The sequence below is a fragment of the Patagioenas fasciata genome, chromosome 1 (assembly GCF_037038585.1).
Source record: "Patagioenas fasciata isolate bPatFas1 chromosome 1, bPatFas1.hap1, whole genome shotgun sequence".
In the NCBI taxonomy this organism is placed as follows: Eukaryota; Metazoa; Chordata; class Aves; order Columbiformes; family Columbidae; genus Patagioenas; species Patagioenas fasciata.
Window position 1 is genome coordinate 117,353,242 of NC_092520.1, and position 23,791 is coordinate 117,377,032.

The window sequence follows — 23,791 nt, forward strand, 5'->3', positions numbered from 1 at the left end:
CCATAATTTGCATCACAGATTTTTTTTATTATGTTTTCTTTTTCAAAGCAAAGGCTGGAACAGTTAGATCGAGCTAACAAAACTTCTTTCAAAATAAACAACAAAACCTTTGCTCCTTCAGTATCAGGTTTCAATTGAAATAAATGTTAATAGTGAAGTTCAGTAACTCTTAGGCAAGAGAATGTTGGTCTAGCCCTAACTATAACTTAAGAGGCAGGATGACCGGTTTGTGTGACAGTAATGTATCAACTCTGTGGTGGTGGTTACTCTTTCTCTACCCAGAATTATGTAAATCCAGAAACAAGATTTACTTACGTCTTCTAGCTCAGTTTCACAGCAGAATGTGATATTTTAAAACCCTTTTTAATTTTTCACTTTCCAATGGGCTTGTTGTAGGTCACACTTCCTGCAAATCTCATCTTTGAATTTGCAAATGTAATTAGTAAGGTAGGTTTCTTGATATGTTCACAGAAACACTGATTTCACATAGTTAAGTGTGGTCAAACTTGTGCTTTCTCATTGTATCTTTATCTTACTGCCTTTATCAGGTACTCATTAATGAGTGAAGGATCAAGAGGTGGGACGGTGGCCAAGAAGCGATGGAGAATAAAAGTTTAGAAGGTTCCCCATCAGACCTAAAGTTAGTGGCTCACCCAAGAGCAAAGAGTAAAGTGTGGAAGTACTTTGGGTTTGATACCAATGCAGAAGGATGCATTTTACAGTGGAAGAAGATCTACTGCCGTATTTGCATGGCACAGATTGCCTATTCAGGAAACACGTCCAACCTTTCCTACCACCTTGAGAAAAACCACCCTGACGAATTCTGCGAATTTGTGAAAAGCAACACTGAGCAAATGAGGGAAGCCTTTGCCACTGCGTTTTCAAAAATCAAGCCAGAGTCATCGCAGCAGGTCGTTCAGGATAGCCTCATCATGAAGACCTACCAGAACTACGAAAACAAAAAGCATCAGGAGCTGACATCTGCTGTCATCAGCTTAATTTGCGAGGGCATGTATCCGGCCTCTATTGTTGATGAACCCACCTTCAAGGCCCTCTTGAGAACAGCGGACCCCAGGTATGAACTTCCGAGCCGAAAGTACTTTTGTACAAAAGCTATTCCTGAAAAGTACAATGCCATTAGAGAAATTGTGCTGAAAGAGCTCACCGAGGTTCTGTGGTGTGGCATATCCACAGACATGTGGAGGAGCGAAAACCAGAACAGGTCATACGTCACCGTGGCGGTTCACTTTCTCAGCAGCAGCCCTGCCAACTGTCTGGCGGTGAACTCGCGGTGCTTAAAAACATTTGAAGTACCGGAGGATAATACGGCAGAGACCATTACGCGAGTCCTTTATGAGACGTTCATTGAGTGGGGGATCAATACAAAAGTCTTTGGTGCTACGACAGATTACAGTAAAGACATTGTTAAAGCTTGCTCTCTCTTAGATATTCCCGTGCAGATGCCTTGTTTGGGGCACACTTTTAATGCAGGAATACAACAAGCTTTTCAGCTCCCCAAACTCTGCAGCCTTCTTGCCAGGTGCCGTAAACTAGTGGAGTATTTTCAGCAGTCTACGGTCGCGATGTACATGCTGAGCGAGAAGCAGAAGCAGCAGAACATTCTCCACTGCATGCTGGTAAGTGACCGCGTGTCCTGGTGGGGCAGCACGCTCGCCATGCTGCAGCGCCTCAAGGAGCAGCAGTTTGTCATCGCAGCTGTTCTCGTGGAGGACAGCAACAACCACCACCTCATGCTGGAAGCCAGTGAGTGGAATACAATCGAAGGGCTGGTGGAGCTGCTGCAGCCTTTCAAGCAGGTTGCGGAGATGATGTCTGCTTCAAAATACCCGACAATAAGTATGGTGAAGCCGCTTCTCCACATGCTTCTGAATACTACCTTGAACATCAAAGAGAATGATTTGAAAGAAATCAGCATGGCAAAGGAGGTGATTGCTAAAGAGTTGTCAACCACCTACCAGCACACGCCTGAGATAGACATGTTTCTCAACGTTGCTACTTTCTTGGATCCCCGCTACAAAAAACTGCCTTTTCTTTCAGCCTTTGAGCGGCAGCAGGTTGAAAACAGAGTGGTGGAAGAAGCAAAAAGCCTGCTGGAAAAAGTAAAAGAAAATACCTTTAGGACTGAAGAGAAATTCTTTGCTGTCTCAGAAGAGCCCCCTGTGAAAAAAATCATCATCTCCTCTACTCCTCCCCCTACCAGTGTCATCAACAACATGCTTGCAGAGATCTTTTGCCAGACAGGAGGCGTGGAAGACCAGGAGGAATGGCATGCTCAGATTGTTGAGGAGTTGAGCAATTTCAAATCACAAAAGGTCCTCGGTTTGAACGAAGACCCGCTGAAGTGGTGGTCAGACAGACTAGCACTGTTTCCAGTTTTACCAAAGGTTCTTCAAAAATACTGGTGTATTTTGGCCACAAGGGTCTTTCCTGAACGCCTTTTCGGTTCTTCTGCTAATGTTGTAAGTGCAAAGAGAAACCGGTTAGCCCCGGCTCATGTGGACGAGCAGATCTTTTTGTACGAAAACAGTCGGAATGGGTCCGAGGCAGAACCGGAGGATGAAGACGAAGGAGAGTGGGGTTTGGAACAGGAACAGATTTTTAATTTAAATGACTCAGTAAATGTAAACAACAATTTCTTTAATATCCGAGACAGTGGGTTTGTTTAACAGGACTACTGCGGTACATTTAATAACAAAAAAAGAAAAAAAGTATTTGTCTTAAGTTACCAAAAATACTTCTGGTTTATGCTATGAATGCTGTAAATATTGAACAGTTGTAACAAACTTGATTTAGCTTCCATTGTCTATGTTTTTCCCACTGTCTTAAATCATGAATGACTTGTGATTAAACAGCACTGAAATGAATGAGGAAATAAATTCTACAAAGACCGTAATTTCTGACTGTGGCCCAGCTTTCAGAAAGCACTTATGCGTGAGTTTCCTTTCCACTTGCTTCAGTGGGAAGAAAACACATGCTTACGTGCTTTCTATCATAAAATTTTTTTCCTAATTTAGGACCCTGAGCAAGGATGTTTTTAAGATTTATGCCTCCATTTGTAGATCATATGTGACTCAGGATGTTAGCTTTAAATTTTGGATTTTAAAACATTATTTTTAAAATCCATAAATCTGAGCAGTGAATATTTCTAGAGTATATTGATACTATGGAATGCAAAAAGATCTTGAGCCTGATTTTTCTTTTTCACTACCTCATGTCTTAGCCCTGGTCTATGGTAGAAAAGTTCAGCTGGTATAAATCTGTCAGTTAGGGGACTGATCTGTTGTTATTTTAACTGATACTGTGCTGGCATAGGCTGTAGTATGGATGCACTTATACTGGGATAAGTTATTTTTTCTTTCCAGTGTGGTATAAATGGTATAAACACTTCTAAACTGGTATTGCTGTGTCCACATTAGTCTGGTTTTACCATTTAACTGCAGCAGCTAAATGGCAAAACTTTTTTTTTTTTTGTCTTTATTTTATATGTGTGTGTCTAGGCAAGCCCTGATTGTGGTCTCTTGTGCTTTTACAAGGTGCTGAGGAAGCGCTTGGGGTCAGGGCGGCGTTGGGTCACCTTGACTTTGTGCCAATGTCAGAGCCGATGCTGCGCGGTGCGAAGCTGGCAAAGCATTGGGCCCCTCGGTGGCAGAGGGAGGGAGGGAAAGAGAGGGTGGGGAGACGTGTATGGTCTAACAGTCTGTCTGTGTTATAAAATCCTTAACCTCTTAATTTAAATGGGGACTTTGCCCAGAGGTAGCTAGAAAATTTTGTTGGCGAGAAAAGCAAAATAAAAAGCTTTAGTATTATGTAAATATATTTAAAAGAAGGGGACCCCTTCATTTCCCTACAGGTATTTAGTGAGTCTTTAAGATTGTTTTATATTACGTTAGCACTTAAAATCTCTCTTTGTTTTCTTTCTCTTGTCTCTTTCTGATTGAGTTTGTAGAGTGGACTTTAGTCTGGTCCGATCTAATGTTTGAGTACTGTTTCTGATTAGTTGTTGTGTACTGTAATTGCTCCCTTTGTGTATCTACGCCTCAGTGTTGTAAGCCCTTTTGAGAACTTGGAAAACAAGAAACAAGGAAAGAAAACCAACCCAAACCCCCATCTCTTAGGAAATACTGCAGGTCATAAACAAGATTAGAGTTCACGCTTGGCACGGAGTGGGGTGGCAGCCAGGGTTTTTCCCTGAGGTGCGGAGAAGGACTCTTGGCAATGTCCAGTTATAGTCAAGGTTTGCTTGGGGTTTTATTTTTGTTACTGGTGTCTTGCCCCCTACCCTGGCTTTAGTCCGTGACTGTATCTAGCACAACCTTTCTGGAGAGAGGTCTGTTAGAGACTGGCTGTTACTGTTCTGGAGGAAGAAAGTTGTTGTGTCTTTTTATCATGATGGTACCCTTGGTTGTAGAAAGGGCCCAGCCAGGAGTAATATACAAAAATAAGAATTGTGATGAAATAGAATTTATTGGCAGATGACTGCTTGTTTATATTTTGGTTTAATAGTTTTTGCAAGTTTGAGTCCTCTCTATTCTTTGTAGGTGGCGGGATAGGGAAGGTGGATGGGGAGGAAGGACAGAGGTTATAGGAGCAGTGGAGTAATTAGTAGTGAACTACCTGGCATGTTTAAGGTTGGGAAAAATGCATTTAACAGGTGGCGTGGCTAATGTTTGGTTGTCAGCAAGCCTGGGTTTTCACCCTCCAGTCCCCTGAAAATTAATTTGCACTTTTACAAAGTACACACACAGTATATCCTGCTAAATGTTGCTACTCTCCATGTCCACTTTAGAGGTGTGTGTGATTACCTGAGGTGCAAAACACAGGCTTGGCCTAAACTCCCGCAGATATGTAGGCTATCTGTGAGGGCAGCAAAGTAAAATTATGGAAGGGAGTGAGATACAGCAGGTCCCTTTTTGATGTTACCTGAGCTCCCGTGACACCCCTGTGTTCCTTTTTAAGTCCATCGAGTGCCAGTTTGCACGACCTTGGCCTGCTCCCGTCGGCACCAGCCCTCAAGGAGCTGCACACATGCTGGCGTAAGGCATATGGATCCTCTCCTGCAGGAGTCTGATTCAAAGCCGTGCCCTCCCAGCCAAGACAGAGCCCTGTTCCCTTTTCAGCCCACCCCTCCTGGCACTGTCCACCTCCTGTTTCCATCACCATCCTTCTAGGGTGAAACATTCACAGCGACGCTTACAAGCAGTTTGACTGAAATCAGTGCAATGCACTACTCTCTTCCTTCCAGCTTCTTTTTATTTTTTTGGTATCCAAAATAAAACTGTAGTCGGTTCAATTGGTGTGTCTCAGCATTCTTTTAAAAAAAGGAGAAGAGAAAAAAAAAAAAAAAAAACAACACAAAGCCATTGTTAGTCCTACTCATTGTCTGTGAGATTTTTTATTTAATGTTCTAAGCCTGGAGTATTGTTAAATAAACCAGAAAAATAAGTTAGTTACTAGATTATTTGTCTGATGTGTGTTCGTATCTGCAGCACTTTATGACTTGGAACTCTTCTACAACAGTGGGAGGTTATATTCTAAGGTTTCGAAGCTATGCATTTATTTTCCTTTTGATCCTGTAAGTTATTTTAAAAAAATGCTGTACAAATCTTTTGGATTAAAAAAATTATGAAGATGAAAAATGTCAGAAGTTTATAGACAGTTTCTCTCACTTAAATACGTGTGGTGTTTTTCATTTGACGACATAATTTATTGTTGTTTAGTTGGGTGGAGAACCGAAGTTGCAGAGCTGTTTTAAATATTGCTACAACGTGAGGTAAACCGTGGTGTTGTTGCCAAGGGTGGGCCCAGAACAGATTTCCAAATTACGCTCTAAAGTCAGATTTATGTTCGTGTTTCTTGACAGCTGATTTGAGTCCACAGCCTAATGTTTCCTTTTTCATACAGCTGAGACATCTTTTTGGAGGGGCAACACAGGAACTTCAGCTTCTGAGCATTTTTGAATTTTTAAACATGCTTTCAAAGTGCATACTTGATGTCAGAAGAAGAATTGCCCTTTGCCACCAGCTAAGTATTTCCAAATCAGGATTAACATTCAGCAGGCTAGACAAGGTTTCTTAGAGTTAACAACATAACGAAAGGGAGTTTTAAATGACTGACCAACCTTGGCACATATTTCGCCTCTCTTTGTTGTCAGGGATTACTGTGAAGACAAAAGGAAAATCCCAAACCAAGCCGAAGTTGAAAAGGTGAATTTTTCCAGCAAACCATGTCCGAGGTGCTTTGGTTTAAATGAAGAGAATAAAGTTCTGGATTATTTGCGGAAAAGACATTTAGAATTTCTGTCGCAGCAGTGTATTAGATTAATTTGCAGGGTTTCCCTTAATGTCGTTGTGATCCAGTTAGCCTTACAGGAGCGTTTCTATGCAGTCAAGAGTATTAAAAGCAAAAGAAACACTAATTGGTTATCTGTAATATTTTATAGAACTTCTTTAAACTTAAAGTCTCATGTAGTTTACAGTTTTGTCCTTTTTGTGTGATAGCTTAAAAAGAAGGGGCTGCCTGAGGACACAATTTCTGAAGGAGGGTAAAGGAAATTTTATGCTTGAAATATTGCATTTTAGTCTCTGCACACCATACTCTCTTGGGTGGTCTCCATTTCTGAGTGTCCTGCTCTGAGGATGATGTCTTTCTGAAGGTCTGGTGATCCTGGTTCTGGTGGTGCAGTGCCATCTACTCTGGGCTGTCTTTTTGGCTCTGCTGAGAAAACTCCCTGGCTTTGGCTTCTGGTCTCTTAGGGTTTGTGTTTGTGTGGTGTTTTGTTTTGTTGTTTGTTTTTTTTTTCCCCTAGACAAACACTGTATGGTCTGTCTCACCATATACCCCCCAAATTACTAGTCTCCTGCTAAATTCAAGATGCGTTTTATTTTTAGAGGATGTACGGAAATTACAGAAGTTGGTTTTGCTGTTTAAATAACATTATTTGGTGGTATAGAGAGAACTCAAAGATACAGCGTAATTTTACGTATGTCTTAAAAGCACATCGGTAAAGCATCTCTAATGACTTGACATTTGAACAAGAATTTCAAAACATCCCTACAGTTGCTCTGTAATGCTGTTATTTTTACATACAAAAACATTTCCTTTAGGTTGAACAATAAAAATCAATTAAATAGATTTTTACGGCTTCTACAGTCATTTTCAGTGCTCCTGCAGGTGGGTTGAAATGCCACAAGGGAATTGAGTTTACTATGAAAAAAAACCCAAAACACTGTCTTTCAGCTTACCTTGTGTTTTAAAAGACGCTTTTAGTGATCAAATTTGATTTATGTCTTTTTAAAAATGCAAGGGCTTGTGCAGAAACTGTTTTCAAATGAGAGTCCCTCAGACTCTGAAATGTTAATATTATGATTTTTAAGCATTTATACTGATATTTCCACACAGGGTGGTATTGATTTCCCTTGCTGCCAGAAGAAAAGGTCAGTGTTCACAAAGTGATGCTGCCATCTGCAATGCTTTGAAGTGGTGATCAGATGGATCTTTTTTTTTTGTTTTCAGAGATGTTGGAAGTACTATTACCTGCTGCACGTGTGTGCTGTTTTCCATGTGTTACAATTATTTCCAGTGACTTTAATTTGCAAAATCCTACTTTTATCTGTCTTGCCATCCTCTGTCCTGTCTCGTCTCCTTGTCCCTGCCTGGGCAGAGCAGAGTGCCGGATGGGAGCAGCGGGGAGGAGAAGTCCAGCTCCCCAGTGTGATTTTCTTCTCTTAGAGAGAGGTTGTTCATTGAGAGCAGGTTAACTCTGTTGAAAATTACTTTAAACGAGGTCCTTTTTCCAGCCCACTGGGGCTATGGTGCCTGTGCTGTGCTGCGAAAAGGCAGAGCCAGCAATTCCTCCCCCTGCAACAATATGCACTTGAATGTGTTGCTCAGTTGCACTAAATCTGACGGCATAAACTGAACCCGACTCCACGCAGCCGGGGAAACATGCTTGCGGTCAAAGGCACAATAAGCAATAGTACAATAGTCCTTATTGCACGTCATGGTAGAAACAGGATGTGTGCTGCTCTGTTTGGTTTTTTAAGGTGTAAATGTCTTAAAATGATACTAGTTTGTGCTCTAGGCTGAAGTTGTGCTTGGGAAATTTTGTGATTATTCAAATACTTCTGTATTTAAAGCTGACATAGAAAAGTGTTCCGTGGCATTCAAATAAAGATTTTATATAGAGGCTAAAGCTATAGTTCCTATTTGATAGATATTTTGGGCATAACATTTATAATGGTTTTACTGTTCCAAATATTGTGGCCAGAGCTCTGAGAAGCAGTAGGACGGTCTTGGTTTTCAGTAAGCCAGAGACAAGAGGGAATACTTTCATTTGAAATAAATTAAGAAAGAAAGTTGTCTTTATTTTAAGTGCTTTCAGGTAGAAGACTAATTAAAATGCATCTGTAAATGTTTGTGATAGTATAATAATTTATCTAGATACATCTGCAGAGAATTAATTCCTTTGGTTTACTTAGTACACTGAAAGCATGACTGTATTTGTCCATACCTGCATGTGCATGATACCATGTTCAACAGTGATTCCCCAAAAAATGCAGAAAAGGTTATTTTTAAAAAGGCAATTTATTTAATTACATACAATTTTCTGAATGTCATTGGCCCCAGATACTTGCAGTCAGGAATGAGAAATTCATCTTTTGTCTCTCTGACAGATGCCACTTTGCTTTTAAAGTTTAGACATTTTGTGTCTGTATCACCCTTTCTTTATAGACAACTGCAATTGAAAGTGTTTCATTCTCTTGTTTTTCTTTATTAATGTGCTTTTCTCGTGAGTCAGCAGTGAGGTTTACAGTGGCAGGAATTTAGAGTCATAACAAGGAAGATGTCAAGTCAGCATCAGGAGAGCTTGTGCCAGAAACATCCCGTCCCATGTTATGAACGCTGTGCTCCAGGGCAAACCTCCATCTTCTCAAATGTGGTTTTCTGATGTGTGTGTGTGAGAGAGAAAAATAAAGTGCTTTTCCAAACAATGCACAGTTCTGTTTTCTGGGTGATCAGTGCAGTTTACTGTGATTTCGCATGCTGGGATGCGTTCAGGGGTCTGGCCCCAGATTTAGGGTTCTTGAGCACACAGCAGAACTTATATGAACAGTATGAAGTTGATAACAATTAAATCTGAAAACCTCAATTGCTTCATTGATGAGAATAAATGGGAAGTGGGTCCATCTAGGAAAAATTCTGCAATTATAACAGGAATCTGCAATGCTGTCTGAAATCCTGACAGCATTTAAAAGTATGAAATTATTAACCTTCCCATAATCTGACATTTCAGAACTGTGTAAAACAAGTGTTTCACACACTTCTTGATGTTTCCATGCTGCCGGCAGTGAGCTCTCTTAGATTCAAAACCCTGGGCTCCCAAATGGCCAGGCAGGAATTTCCAGTAAAAAGGTAGCAAAGAAGGGAAGAACAAGCTCTTGTGGGATCCTGCCCTCTAACATGGGAAGCCCAGGCTGAAATGCCTGTTTCTGAATGATATTTTGATACAGCCTCTCTCATTTACCACAGACACGGATTCATGTGCAATCCAAGAACTTGCCATGGATCATAAATCTGGCAGGTCCCAAGGGAGTGAGTGCTGTGGTGGGTGAGAAAGAGCCAGTCTTGTGGGTGAGGGGAGCCTTCTGCATGTGATATGTGTCTTTTCTTGTCCCTAATTTTAAGCCTGATTTGCTTTCCTGTGCAGGTAGCGTGTGCATTACTGCTGGTCTTTGCTGTTATTTGCTGTCCAGCTGTTCTGGTTCAAGGTGTAAGAGCAGGAGAATGTTAACCTGCACGCTTTCAAGACATGGTGAAAGCAGGCAGAAGTTCACCTGTGCTGTGTGTGGTTTGCTGACTGGTTTGCATCAACAGTGGGTTGAGGATGGTTTAGTTTACTCCATAGTGCTGCAAATGCGAGACTGGCCTTGCTGCTAGGAGATTTCTCCATGCCTGGTCAGAGAAGTGAGGTGGGAAACGAGCAACCTTGTGCGTGTTGTATCTGAAAGTATGATGCAATCCCCAGGTGAGCCTAAACTGCTCACATGAACTTGTTCTTTTGTAGTCTTGCAAACAGACTAACCACCTTGTTCATGCCCTGCCCACTCCACCCCACCTCCCCGTCATTACTTTGGCTGATGTCCGCAGAGATTTCACAGTTCTTTTTGGAGAGATAAATTCATAGATAATATAAGAAGCCATTTGTCAGTCGTTAAGCGCATTGCATATGCTTTTTGTGCCTTTTTTGGCAATGCACGCTAGAGCTGATGGAAGATAAAATTCTTTTTTTACCCAGAGATGGGATCTGCAAATGACTAAAGTAGGTTGTACATGAAGACTGGTAACCTCTTCCTGCAGTGAGGGGTTCAGCTCGGTCTGCACAGTGGAGCTATTGGCTGTGCTTCTGGCTTGTCTCTGGTCTCTTTAGGAAAGGTGCTGTTTTCTGCAGAGGGAAAACAGATTCCTCTGGAGTGTCTTCCCCGTGTTTTTGTGTTGCTGGGGTTCTTTCTGGTCTGCACATGCCTGGAGAAAGGGAACGAGCCAGGGCTTTTCCCCTTATCCTGCTCTTTTCCTGGGCTGGTTGACCACCCTGGGAAGAGGGTTACACAGACAGTGGCACTGCTGGGTGGTAAGTTTGCAAACGCCAAGACTACAACGTTGTTAATTCATTTGAGATTTATTTTTAGGCTAAGATTAAAGTGATACAAGATGTGGCCTAAAAAGGACCCTTCAGACCCTCTTGACGACTTGAGACGACTTGAGTTAGGTTTCCAAATATAGATTTAGGGATTCTATCCCTAAAATAGATCAATTTTGTGTGCTTTGCCTTCAGAAACACTAGAAGTGCCGGCATCGAGCGTGCATCTCTTTAAATGTATTTTAAATAGTGGTATTTTGAGGTGGGCTGCTTTTTTAGATACAAACCACAAGTTTTCATTTCCCATGTATCCATTTTGTCTTCAGGTGTGCTTCAAATGTTCATATCCAGAAGATCATTCTGTCTAAGTGAGTTGCTCAAATACTTAAGGTACTAGGTATAGGCAGACTTTAGAAGTAAGAGAAATATTTTCCCCCATGACTTGTAAGCTGGAAGTCTTCATTATTCTGTTGTTGAGGGAGGCAATTGCACCTCTATTTTACCAAAACATGAGAGAACATGAAATGTAAGTAAGTACATTTTTTAAGGTAAAAATCTGAGAGTATATGGACTAAGTTTAAGTACCCCCTTTTCTGCTCTGTTACCTACATGGTAGCAATATGGAACAGGAGCCATGGTATTTCAGTGAGCATACAAGAACAGCCTTCTTTTATGTAGTCATTACTCTGCTTGCTTTGATGTTTCAGTTTTGATGATTTGGTCTAAACCAGCATGAAATCCACTGTTTTAGCAGATATGAATTATCATTTCTATTGCTTGGTCCTTCCTTCCTTGATGAACAGGAACTTTTGCTCCTTGTTAATGTAAAATAAAGGACAGAAAGCAAATGGGGGTCTAATGTCATAGGTGGAAGGTTAGGTGTTTGCTTAGTGTTCACGCAACTGAAGCACCAATGGATTTCAGGGCTGGGCGATGGATTGTGTTTGTGCCAATTAGAGCATTTGGGTCTAAACATGGGCAGATGGTATCTTGCAGAGAATATGTGGCCTATGCTTTTAGGTCCGCACTATGCCAATATATGTGATACTTCACCCTGAACGTTAGTTGGTTGTGCAATTAGGAACTTCTGCAGTCACTCAGTGTCTCTGCTCTTTTGGAGTTGTTTGAAGTAGGATCTGCTCGTTTAGGTGATAGAACAAAATCTGTTCGCATTAGAGATGCTGCAACTCAGGAAAATGAGCTATAAAATGTAATTGTTCCTTTACATCATAAAAAGAGTTGTTTAACAAAATTCTACTCAGTCATGCTTCAGCTCAAGGCACCAGAGGTTGTAGAAATGCAGCTGAGGAATGTAAAGCTTTACTGGCAGGCATTTGTGCGGGTGGAGGTCTTCGGTCACGCAGGACCTTGTGCAGACAGCACCATGGGGCTACCTACGTGGGACAAGTTGCACAACCAGAAAACTTATTTGACTTAGATGTGAGCTCTGAAGCAGCCTTGTGAAGTTTTGCAAGACCGGAAGGCAGGAGGAAGTAGACACGGACCCCGTGATGTTATTTTTAGAGATATTTTTGTGGCAGAGTTGTAATACATCAGTTTGCTTAGACCATGCAGCTATTGTCCCACCACAAATGCTTTAATTGAGGCTCCCTCAGTGCTGGACTAGTGTTAAAGTTACATGGGCACTGTCCTGTAATTCTCGATTCAACTTAGTTATGGTAAAGCTTTTAGTGCATTGAACAAATAGAGTCTTATGAAACATTTTGATATCTGTGTCACTAAGATTGTGTGGTTTTTGCACTGTCTTGCAGACGGGGCAAGATTGAAGATATGGGAAGTTATGGAGCAGAACTATCATTGTTATACATAAACACAGCCCCCTCTTGGTGTTTTCAGAAACTGTTGGCTACCAGTTTAAAGCTTCCCATCCTCACAGTTTCTAAATTACAGATGTCATTATAGACACAGTGATTTTGGGTTCATGGCTTTATCATAGTTTATTAATTACTGCATTAAAACTGCAGATGTGGCAGAATTTCCAAGGTTTAAATGAAGTTATCGTCAGGAAGGAAAGAAAATATTTGACAACTACTACTCCTAAAGCAAATAACAAAAAAAGCAGTGATATTTTGCTTCACGTCAAGATTGCTTTTAAGAAAAAAGAAAGTGCCATGATATTGTAATAAAATTACGACATTTACATTCCTTTCATGATATTTGTGCTCTGCTAGGAGAGGTTTGATGCTTCATAGAAAATTCATTGGGCAAGAAAACTGCATCCCCATCCTACCCTGATGGCCCTCTGAGTTGTGTAAGGTCAAGTAAGAGCACTTGGCTCTGATACGCTTCTGCTTTTTGTAGCGTGACTATTTTCTGCCGGAGTGTGCTTTCTGAGACACAAACGTTTCACTGTCTGAGGGAATGTCTAACTATGATTGCTAACATTCCTCAATATTTTATATGAGGCTGGAGAAAAAACAAACAAACAAACAAAAACAACCAAAAAAAACCCCAACAAAAAACAGAGAAGGAACAGTTAAATTTTTTTTTCTTCTTCTTGTTGACACATTGGTAACATGGTGATATAACTGAACACCCTTCAAGTCTATGAGGAAATACTCATCTCTTATAAACTCTGTGCTGAGGTATCTTCTATGACGTTGGCTTCACTGGTGTGAGAAGATGAAGTCACGCCACATGAAAGCAAAACTCCATCACCTCCTGACCTGGGACCTCATGCTGGTGTTTCTCACATGCGCAAAAGAGGGATTGAAGTTAATGAGCCTTATGGGTGTTCAATAAATTTGGGATTAAGTTTTTAATCTGCCATATTTTGTCTAAATCGAACACCGTGGGCAAGGGTTTGATTGCCACCTCCAGTTGCCCGGGCATAGTGTGCCGCAGCAGGAGATGCGTGGTGCTCCATTTTAGCAATTTGTATCGAAACAACTGATATTAGAACCCATACATCGAATGTTTTAAAAAGTCAACACAGAAGATGCTCTCTGCCCCAAGTAGGTTATTTGTAAAACTGAAGCAGGTAGTTCTGTATAGCAGTATTTTGACAAACATGTCAACCTGTCCTGGCTAAGGAAATTATGAATGACTTTGGTGTCAGACCTCGTTCTTTAAAAAAAGTTCAGTGGCGCCATTGCAAATGGCTTATGAAGGATGCAATAGTCTTCATATTACACAGAATGAAAGCGACTTTCTAAATATAAATAAAACATTACTGGCACTACATTTTTACAAGCCAGGACTGACACAGTGAAGAAATGAGTTTGTAATTTTTTTATTGAGTGTATCCTAGTGAGTAGAGTGCCTGCAGAGCAGCAAGTCCTGGCTTTTTGGCAGTTGGTTATAACCTGAAAATTAAGCTATTGTGCTATGAAATACTTCTTACAGCAGGTATTAAAAGGGCTTCTTGGACATAATTTTCCAAAATAGCATCGTGTTAATGAATAAAGCCATCCAGCCTGAGTACAGAGATCATCTAATCTTTTGCCTGCTAGAGTGCTTATGTGCTAATTAATGCCACCACCTATATGCCAGTCTCACTTGTGCATTCACAACTGGAGTCGCTGCATTACACGATGTATGATTTTAACATTAAATAATCTGCTGAAATTTAGTAGGAAAAAGGTCAAAAAATGCAAAATCCATGTTCTGCTGATGATGTTGTACTTTCTAATTATATGGTACAGATATTTAAAGAGCAACTAGCTCAAGCAAGTTTGAAGAGCTGCAGACACTGCCATCAGTAATGCCTGGTAGGTGCTAGCAGAGTTCTTTGCACTTGGTTGTAGGCACGTAACTTTATTCCTCCTGTAGTTTCTCATGGGTTCATTTTTGCAATTGATCTTTTAAAGTCATTATGTGTAATCATCCAGCACTTCAGGGAGAAAAGGGATGTTAGAAGATACAGACGAGTGTAAAACAACAAAATAGGTGGGCAGCGTTGTAGCCTGGATTTCAGCTTGAGCATTGCCATTAGGGTTGTGCTACGGTGGCATATGTTTTTACTTGTTTATGCACAAATTTAATGAGCTTTATTGGGATTTTTATTCCTATTAAGTGGAGCATGTCATCTATCTATCTATCTATTTATCTATTTATCTATCTATCTGTCTATCTATCTCTTCCATCTCCATTTTTAAAGTTATTAAAAATGTTTTATCTCCTCAATAGGCACATAGTAAAACCAGTTATAAAGTGTTCTAGTGAGACATGGGTGAAAACCAGGGTTTTTTTCCAGTCTTCTAATCAAATTTTCAAAGAATACTTGTTCTTCCTTAAAAGTATATACACGTCTACTTACATATACAGAAAATGATTGTAATTCAGCTGTGAGGTCCAGTTTATTCAGTTCTAATTCTTCCAAGCTGCTACCTTCTGCTGTAAAGGACAAAGTCATGTTTACAAGTGCAGTCCAGCTGACAGCCGCTGCCTGGTTTTGCTGAGGGCTGTGGTGACAGGGACTGAGGCCGGGACCTGTGGGAGCCACCACGGTGACTCAGCGGGCAGCATGTGGCCAGCATGGCCCTTCTGCCAACAGCATCTCTGTGGATATGACCTGTTGCTTGCAAATGTATCAGGGTCTGTGTGCTCCTGCAAGTGTGCTCCTCTGGCTTGGCCCACAGCTGTTTGGAGGGGAGATGTTGAGACCTCTCCCTGCTGGTCCCCAGCTTGTGCAAAAGCAAAAGGACTGGGGAAACATAAGGCTGGCAAAATACCTGTGCTCCCTGGAGAAACGTCTGTGCCGTCACAAGAGTTTAGGTGATGAGATCCTGGCGAGTTGTTCTGGGTGCCCCTCTTCATGTTAATATCGCTCTTGTCTGCCTCCAATTTGGTTGTACCTACTGCTTTTTCACCTGAACACTTGTCTTTGCTAGGGTAAACCTGCACACGGCTGGCTTTGCCAGCATGGGGTAGATACTGGTGTACTGCTGTGCTTGGCAGAGCACTCTCTTTTAAAGGTACCACATCCATTAGTAGAGAAGTGCTTGCAGAAGAACAGCTTATTCAGTAAAACAATGTCTTTCTCCAGGCAAAATAGGGAATGCCAGCAACCGTGTCTGAAGCAGAGCGTGGGCTTTTGCTGGTACAGCGGTGCTGGCCACGAGCTGCACCAGGACACAGACACGTTAGCCAGATGCTGTAGCATGCCTTGGGATGGAGGTGGTACTGTGGCCAAAATGAAGGTGGTGTAATGCTCTGAGCTGCCAGATTTTCTGTATGGAAAGTTGCGAAGCTTCAAATAAAATAAGATAAAATAAGAGTTTATATGAGGACTCTAGCAGCTGCTAGTATTGCTTGCAGAGAAGGGCGAGGCTTGCTTTGCGCTCCCTGCAAAGAGCTGCACGCCTTTTGCCTTCTGTATCACCAGTAATTTCTTCTGAAGGAGATCCTAACTCGTTGCAAAGACCCCTTGGAGACCAGGGGTGAGTGGGCTGCCTGTTTGGACTGTGTGTTACGGGGGGCTGATGGAGGTGTAAGACTGCAGTCTGAAATAGCAACTGCATTTTAGGGTCACGTATTTCAAATCACCAAGAAGTCAGCGTACAGTGTAAGGTGTGTGTTTGAAATGCAGGGCTTGCATGTGTGTGGAAAAAGCCCTAGAGAGAGAAATATTGGAAACAGCAGAGAGCTGCCGAGCAAGCCAGTGCAAGCTCTCCGGCTTTTTATTCCTCGAGCTCTTTCCCCTACCCCCACTTGATATGTTTAAATACTAAATTTCTTTATGCTTCTCAAAAAAAAAAAAAGAGAAAAGCTTTATTCAAATGATTTTCATTACTTAGCATCAAACAGAAGTTAAATGTAGGTGTAACTTTTTGCTGTTTAATGTGAGGTGTAATATGAGGGCTGTAGACAGGTAACTGCCATCCATCAGCTTGGCGAGGTCCATCCTTTGAGACGTGACTCCAGGTATGTCAGCTGCCCTGGAAGTTGATTATCAGCTTGGCGTGATGAAAATGGGACTGTGAGACCTCTCATAATAAAGCAAGCATCTTTTCCTCAAAAAAAAAGAAAAAGAATAAGGAATCTTGCCCTGAAAGTATTTCACACCAAATGGGCTGTTGCAGGGCCACATAATTTGAACTAGATCTGCTGGTCAGGTGGAACAGAAAGTGAAGTGAAACCTGTTCTTGCCCATACTGGTGCCTGAAAGGCGAGGCGCTGGTATTTCTGTCTAATGTCCTTAGAAGGACTGTCAGGGTGCACATATGGTCCTGTTTGAACAGCTGGTGAGATGAAATAGTTGGGGAACAAGGTCTTGCCTGACCATGCAGATTGGCGGGTGTGGTCCCTGCAGCCTTCACCTCGCTTCTTGGAAGTAGGATGCTTGGGAGGTGTTGGTCAACAAATACACTCCTCTCTGTATAAAATGAACTTTTCCCTTAAAAAAATGAACAGCTATTTATGGGAGGTAGTTAAATGTAAGAATAAAAATAGGACATTTTTATCATACTCCTGTACTCCTGACTTGTTTTGTGAGCAGTTGTGTTTCTTCAGAGGAGTGTGGTGATACTGTGTTTCAGGGGTTTTGAACTCATTTTCACCAGGGGCCACATCAGCCTCGGAGTTGCCTTCAAAGGGCCGAACGTAATTTTAGGACTGTAGTTACATTTATACAGTCCTAAAATTAAATTCGGCCCTTTGAAGGCAACTGCCAGGCTGATGTGGCCCCTGGTGAAAATGAATTTGACACCCCTGCTCTAATTGAAATATTAATAACGGATAAAGATACTGTGGAATGATTGTCTCTTATACGAAGACAAACCTAGAGAGCTTTCAATCTGTGTGGTAACTCTGCATATTAAACATCTTTAATGATTTTGCTGAAGAGCATGCACAGTAGCTCCTCTTTTAAGTTAACCGATTCCCTGAGTCCCGTGACTCTGCCTTAGATTAATGGCCTATAAAATTTCATGCAAAAATAAGTTTTTCACTGAGGAATAAGAACATCTAGTTTTTAAAAACAATATTTCAAAACAACTAGCTCTCTGTATTTTAAAGCAGCTACCTTCCTTGTGAAAACTTTGGTATGTATTTTATGAGGAACAAGCAAGATGAAAATGAAAAGATTGTATGTGAGTATGGGATCACTTCAGTATGTGTTAAGAAAGACCAATCTGAAAAGAAATCAGTCTTTTCCTAGAAAAGGACTGTCATGAGATAGTGGGGAAATTTTACATAGTACAGTTGAGACTTTTTGTCCGTGGACTTTCATACTCCATTTGAAACCCCTGACCTGCTCCTGTTATCATAGGAGAGAAAAATGAATAAAATTCCGTCTCTGGAAAACAAATGTAGCTGTCTTGAAGACAATACTTTTGCATGCCCTTTGTACTTTCTCATTCCAAGTTAGAACTGATTTTTAAGCGGTGTTGTATACATAAAGCAGCTCCATAATAAGAAGTCTCTTAAATAAAATAAAAATAAAACCACAAAGCTATCTTCCATGATGAATTTGTGCTTCTGGAGGCCAGGTGGTGGCCCTGGGAGGTGACATGTGGCAGCTCAGAGCCCTGGGCAGCTGGGGCATTAGGCTCAGGCATTGTCCCATGGTGGGCAGCTCCCTCCAGGGCTGTGCAGCCCCACGAGCATCTGTATCCATCAACATGATCTTGTCGCATGCACGCGAGGCGAGCCACGGCTTTGGGTGCCTACACTGAGGGACAAATGGGCACCCATGTGAGCGATGATCTGTGGACAACGTTGGTCTGCAGGTGACCTTTGCCACCATCCAGACTCTTCCCCAGGCACTGACTGGCCGAGGAAATGGATTTATTAGCCATGGCCTGGTTTGAAGGACGTGGAAGTAGAGCGGAGAGGGAGAGGAAGGGATGCTGAGGCTGTTTTCCATCTTTTTTATTAAGCCAGTAGCACCTGAGGGTTATCTCACACTAATGTCAATGTTGTAATGGCTTCTGATCATTAGTTGCTTCTGAAGATTTTAATAATATGGAAATGTGCTTTTTAACATTTTGTATTTTAATTAATTGAAGGTATCTCATGATAGCTTTAAGTACCGATTGGTTTATGTGCTACACTTTCAGTTAACTAGATTTTTCCCAATATTCTCTCATTGCCTTCTACTTCCTGATTCTAATTACTCGAGTTTTGTATATGATAGCAAGCACTTGAGTTCATAAGTGATTGCACAGTTTTCTGAAGTGAAATACTCCAGAAACTTTCAATTACCTTTAAAGTTTTCTATACCAACTCATGACTCCTGCTTACTTATTTACGTGTGATGGAAATACTGTCACGCTGAAGCCATGGGAAGCAAAGGGGACTGTTTAAGTGGCAGCAGAGCATTTTGTCAGCTGGAACAGGCAGATCTGAATGTGACCTTCATCTGGATGCTCTTAAGCTTGATTGGGATATGGAAATTACATTCTCTGTCTCTGGGAAGAGAGGAGATGCAGTTTAAACTACTCTTAATGATCTTGCCACTTTTTTTCTTCCCCCCCCCAAACCTAATGTAGAAAGGGAATATTTAGAGAATCTACTTTTCTGATGCATTAGTTGCCCAGCTGTATCTCTCCGTCTGCACTCTGAGCAAGAAGTGATGGAATGATTAATTCAACCTTTTAATAGCATGTAGTCAGAATAAGAGGTGTTGGAATTCACTAAAAGTGATATCGGGGATTGTGATACAATATCATGTACGGTCTAGGAATATGATATTACTGTCAATACTGTCTTGAAAAATTAAAAATGAAATATTTGGTCTTTTGAAAAGTATAGGTCATATTGCAAAGTATAAATCATTTGCTTTTTTATTTCCGTGGTGAGATGCTAAAAAGCAGTTAGAAATATTTCACTTTTGGTTTGGATTTCCAGTTTGACCATAAGTAGGTAGATCAATCTTTCCAGTCTGACCACAAGTAAAGCTATTACTCTTTGCTTCAATTTCTGCATATGAAAATGCTCATGAATATCTGAGTTTCAACATTTTCTGAACTTTGGGTACTGTAAATATTCTCTGGACTTGAAGGTTTATGGCAGAACCTTTCTTCCATGCAAGTTGTGGGGGCTTGCCTGCTTGGGTCAATTTCTGCATTATTTGGGATTAAATCAAGAGTAGCAGCTGTTTTGGTTGGTGCATATTGGTAGGGTCTGGTGTTTTTTGTTTGTTTGTTTATTTTGTTCCTCCCCTCCTCCCAGATGTCTCTGTTGTGAAACAACCAGCCCAGCATTTACAGTTTTCTGAAATGAGGTTTCTACATTGCAGCCAGTTGTGACATTTTCTCAGTTCATAATGGAGTAACAGACATGTCACTCTTAGCCAATTTTTTTTTTCTTTAGCATTTCAAAATCACTGTCATCACCCTGGCTTTTAGGTCAAAACTATAACCTAAATGCTAATTTTTCACAGTTAGACATGAAATTTCAAAAACCCTTAGGAGTTCTGTGCCACATTTCCTGGAGATAACTGTGTTTGTCAAGTTTTTTGAGATAGATAGGACATGGTCTTTCCAAGAGAAGGCATTTTCTGGCATTACGTACATTTTCCTTTGTTTTCTATTTATGGCTTCTTAAAACTGATCACTGGATCTCTGAGGATGGTATGGAGAAAGGTTACATTTACTGGGGACTTTTGGGGGAAGGAAGAGTGTCTTTAAACGGCAGATGTTTGGAGAAGCTGGAGCTTTACACTGTTAGCTTGTGAAGACTCTTTTAATGGTTGGGGTATGACTGAGAGCTAGGACTTGAGATGGTTTCTTACATCTCGAGGGATACAAACCATTCTGAGATGGAGCTGCATCTACTTGTTAGCTTTTTGTAAAAGGCTGAAGCCTGGACAGTCTTCAGTTCTCCTGATGCAGAATGAAAAAGATTTCTAATGTCTCTAACTTTTGCAGTATGGGAAAATTCTTTCTGGAGGTACAAGACTATGCAGAGCTAATTCCATTACCCCTATTTAAATCTCCTGAGATGAGCTCCTCTTTTTCATCTCTTATTTCACAACAGGAAAAAAAGATAATTACAAGATGACATGACTTGAAGAGCACCGGGGAGTTTTACATAAAATGACATTGCCTGAGGTATTGCACAGTTACATTTGCCCAGAGGGAGGGAGTATGGGAGTAAGTATCAGTAAATCTGTTCAAAAGATAACCAGATACTTTTTCTTGATTTAAAGATACACCTGTATGTAACTTCCCTGTCTTTACTGTGACTGCAATGAAAGAGAAGAATGCCAAAGAGAAAGATTTCATAGGTAAATATATAAGAGGAATGAAAGATAAGAGGGGCAGAGAATACATGGCAAATGGAAATCTGTCCTTTTCTATTCTTGTGATAGTATTTTCCCATGTAAGAAATGATATGGATAAATGGATCCTTTAAATATATGCATATGTAGGGAATGGGTACTTTCTTCTTGGAGCTAGTTTTGCATTTCTTCTCCTGGTATTTTTAACAAATCCATTAGTCTTTCACATGTAGGGTGTGGCTGTGCAGTAGACTGTAAGGAATTATTGGGATTTCTTCACATGATTGCAACAACCATCTTGCCCTTGTTTCACAAAACCCCACATTAGATTTTTGTGATGTACCTTTTGTGAGCAAAGCCGGGGCTGCTAACCTATCGATGGCCTCGGCTGAGCCAAATTAATACTCTGCCCTTCAGCTGCTGGTCCTGTCGGAGTGTGGTGATGTCCCACATGCCTCTTGTATCTGACTGTACAGCAACAAAGAGCAGCAAAGCTCTCTCTCTCTTCTCTTCCAGGCAATGGTGGCATTTTATGGCCTCATCTGAATCCCTAGTTGGCATCTATCCCCAAGACAAAATGATTGCACAGTGGAGCAAAATACACCATGTGTGGTGTAACACCAGTGAGTAGTCCTGTGCCAAATATTATTGCACAAGTTTGTCAATATGTGCTATCAGCCTTTATCTGAAATATCCTTGTTACTTGAGACCAGTGTTTCTCCAGCAAAAACCTGGCTCAAGCCAGTAATAACAAGGATGTTTGAGATAAGGACTACCTTGTGATGGCAGAAGTTGTTTGATGCCAACCTGGAGCTTGCAGAGTCGTGATTTCACTAGCATAATTTATATCTGTAGATCTAAGGCAACTTTTCCATCTCTCATTTCTTTCTCTATCTCTTCTTTGTCTTCCTCTGTGCCTTCCCAGGGATCGAGTGTTCTCCCATTCCTACACATTCAGTTGGGAACTTTGCTTCCAGAGCGGGTTGTGGGCAAACCTGGATTCCTGATGAATTTTTAGCAGATTTTAATAGTGCACTGTGGTATTTTCCAACTGTCTGATTTGTATAATGGTGTGTTCAATCTATCCATTTGGCAGTCATAAAAATTAGATTCATATCTCTTATCTTTAGAAGAGTTTTGGCTAAAGGAACAAAGTACCTGAGAACGGCAAACGTGGCCAGATTTAGGACTCGGGAACTGCACCCTCCATTCTACTTTTGCTTTCTTTTACCTTAGGGCACTTCCATATTTGTTGGGATCAAATTTCATAATATCTCCCTGTAAAAATCAGCCTGAACTTGTATTGTAAAAAGATCATATATGTGCTTCATCAAACCGTTTTTCAATGCAGCTTTGTTTCCCATTGTCTTAGAGAAACTCAATTTAGAAATGGCAAGAAAAATTCCCAGATTAACCATCCTCTTTAGTTTTCTCCATTCTCAGCCTCTTCCTTCTGGAGGAGGCAACATTCACCTTTTTTTTCATATGATCAATGAGCCCGATGCAGAAGGTCTGCACAGGGTTTATTGGAGGAAAATGTTCTTCATGGTCAGAAAAAAGACAGCTTAAATCAGTTTGGAAAATTACCATCTGTATTGTTTTTGAAAACTGCAATTGTCTTTTTCTCTGTGCAGGCCTTCTGACAAATCTAGCAGCATCACAAAGTCCAGGATCAATGTTAGTGAGAGTCCTGTTTGACAAATAAACTAAAAGCACTCAGACTGTAGTCAGAAGATGTGTGAAAATGCAGCCTCCTGTGGCTCTTGTAACCCAGCAGGACTTCTTCACTTGCAGACACTACAGTCACATGCTCAAGGGCACTGGAAATACATGTGCAAGTGCAGAGGAAATGCTTTTCAGATTACTTTGGCAATAGTCGTAGCTTACCTTTCTATCCATCCGTGGTTACAGTGCCTTGACTTACACCATCTTCCCTGCACCAAACCATGGTTGATTTGCCATCCGTAAGGAGCCATAGGCCAAGTGGTCTGTGCAGGTCTCCTTGCTGGGCCTTTTTTTGCCTTGAGGACAAAGAGATTTATCATTGAGGCATATTAATTAGCTTAGAGATGCATACCTTTCAGCTAAATACTTGGAAGTAGAGGGGAAGATGAAGAGAGGGGAAAGGGTGTTGGAGCACTGGAAAATGACCTCTTCTTGACAAAAAACCCCTTTTTCTTATGTCTTTGAGAGTCTAATACTTCCTCTTCCTCCTCTTTCCACACCCTGCCTTCCATGCACACTTTTCCCTTTATCTGCATTTATCCTGTCTTTCCAAGAATCACTAGAAGAAATGTAGATAGGTGTGTCATGCAAATGAAATCTTTAGGGCAGCTTTTCATCCCTCTTCCAGCTGTTGCTAGAGTGATCCTGTATCTCAGGGCTTGGATTTTTGAGCACCAAAAGCTGTTGCTCTGAAAAGCTGCCTTATTTAGGGTATTGGTTTTTTTCTCTAGCAAAAATAAATATATATTTATTTTAGTCCTGTAATGCTGATGTCATAACCCTTTTCTTACTACTGCACCAATTGATCTTGCATCTTTTCTAATATGTGGATTTCTTTTACTATGGTTAGGTCTTACTGTGGATACTGGTGCTCCAATCTTCAGATACTGAACTCCAGTAATACTTGTTGCTATATAATACCTCCCAAGGCTCCTCAATGTGTTAATGAGATGAAAAATAAGAGGGAGGAGGAGCTATTCTGCTTATTAATCCTTTGTAGTAGAGCTTTCCCATGTGTCAAATGAGATATCTGGGGATGAGTACTGGAATTGATTTTGGGAACTTGTATCTCCAGCTTCTGTGAAGGGCTTGTCATCTTGCCTGCTAACGTGATCACTTTGTCCCTATAAGAAAGCTGACATGCTTGTCAAAAAGCTAAAGCAATTCTATGACCTTACAGTAGGCTTAACATTTTGTATTTTTGGGTTGTTTTCTTTGGCAAT

At 41.0% G+C, this 23,791-nt stretch overlaps 2 protein-coding genes across 12 annotated transcripts in view; both read left to right on the top strand.

Moving 5' to 3' along the window:
• ZBED1 (zinc finger BED-type containing 1) overlaps nt 1–7,152 on the top strand; it is a 58,784-nt gene extending 51,632 nt beyond the window's left edge. For all 11 annotated transcript variants that reach the window (XM_071813218.1, XM_071813204.1, XM_071813212.1 and 8 more), the window contains one exon: nt 549–7,152. In XM_071813218.1, the coding sequence (XP_071669319.1) occupies nt 600–2,687 (2,088 nt within the window). In that variant the 5' untranslated portion in view covers nt 549–599 and the 3' untranslated portion in view covers nt 2,688–7,152. The remainder of the gene's footprint in view (nt 1–548) is intronic.
• The window catches only part of DHRSX (dehydrogenase/reductase X-linked), a 167,597-nt gene that overhangs the window by 6,834 nt on the left and 136,972 nt on the right, over nt 1–23,791 (top strand). The gene's annotated exons all lie outside the window — the stretch shown is intronic.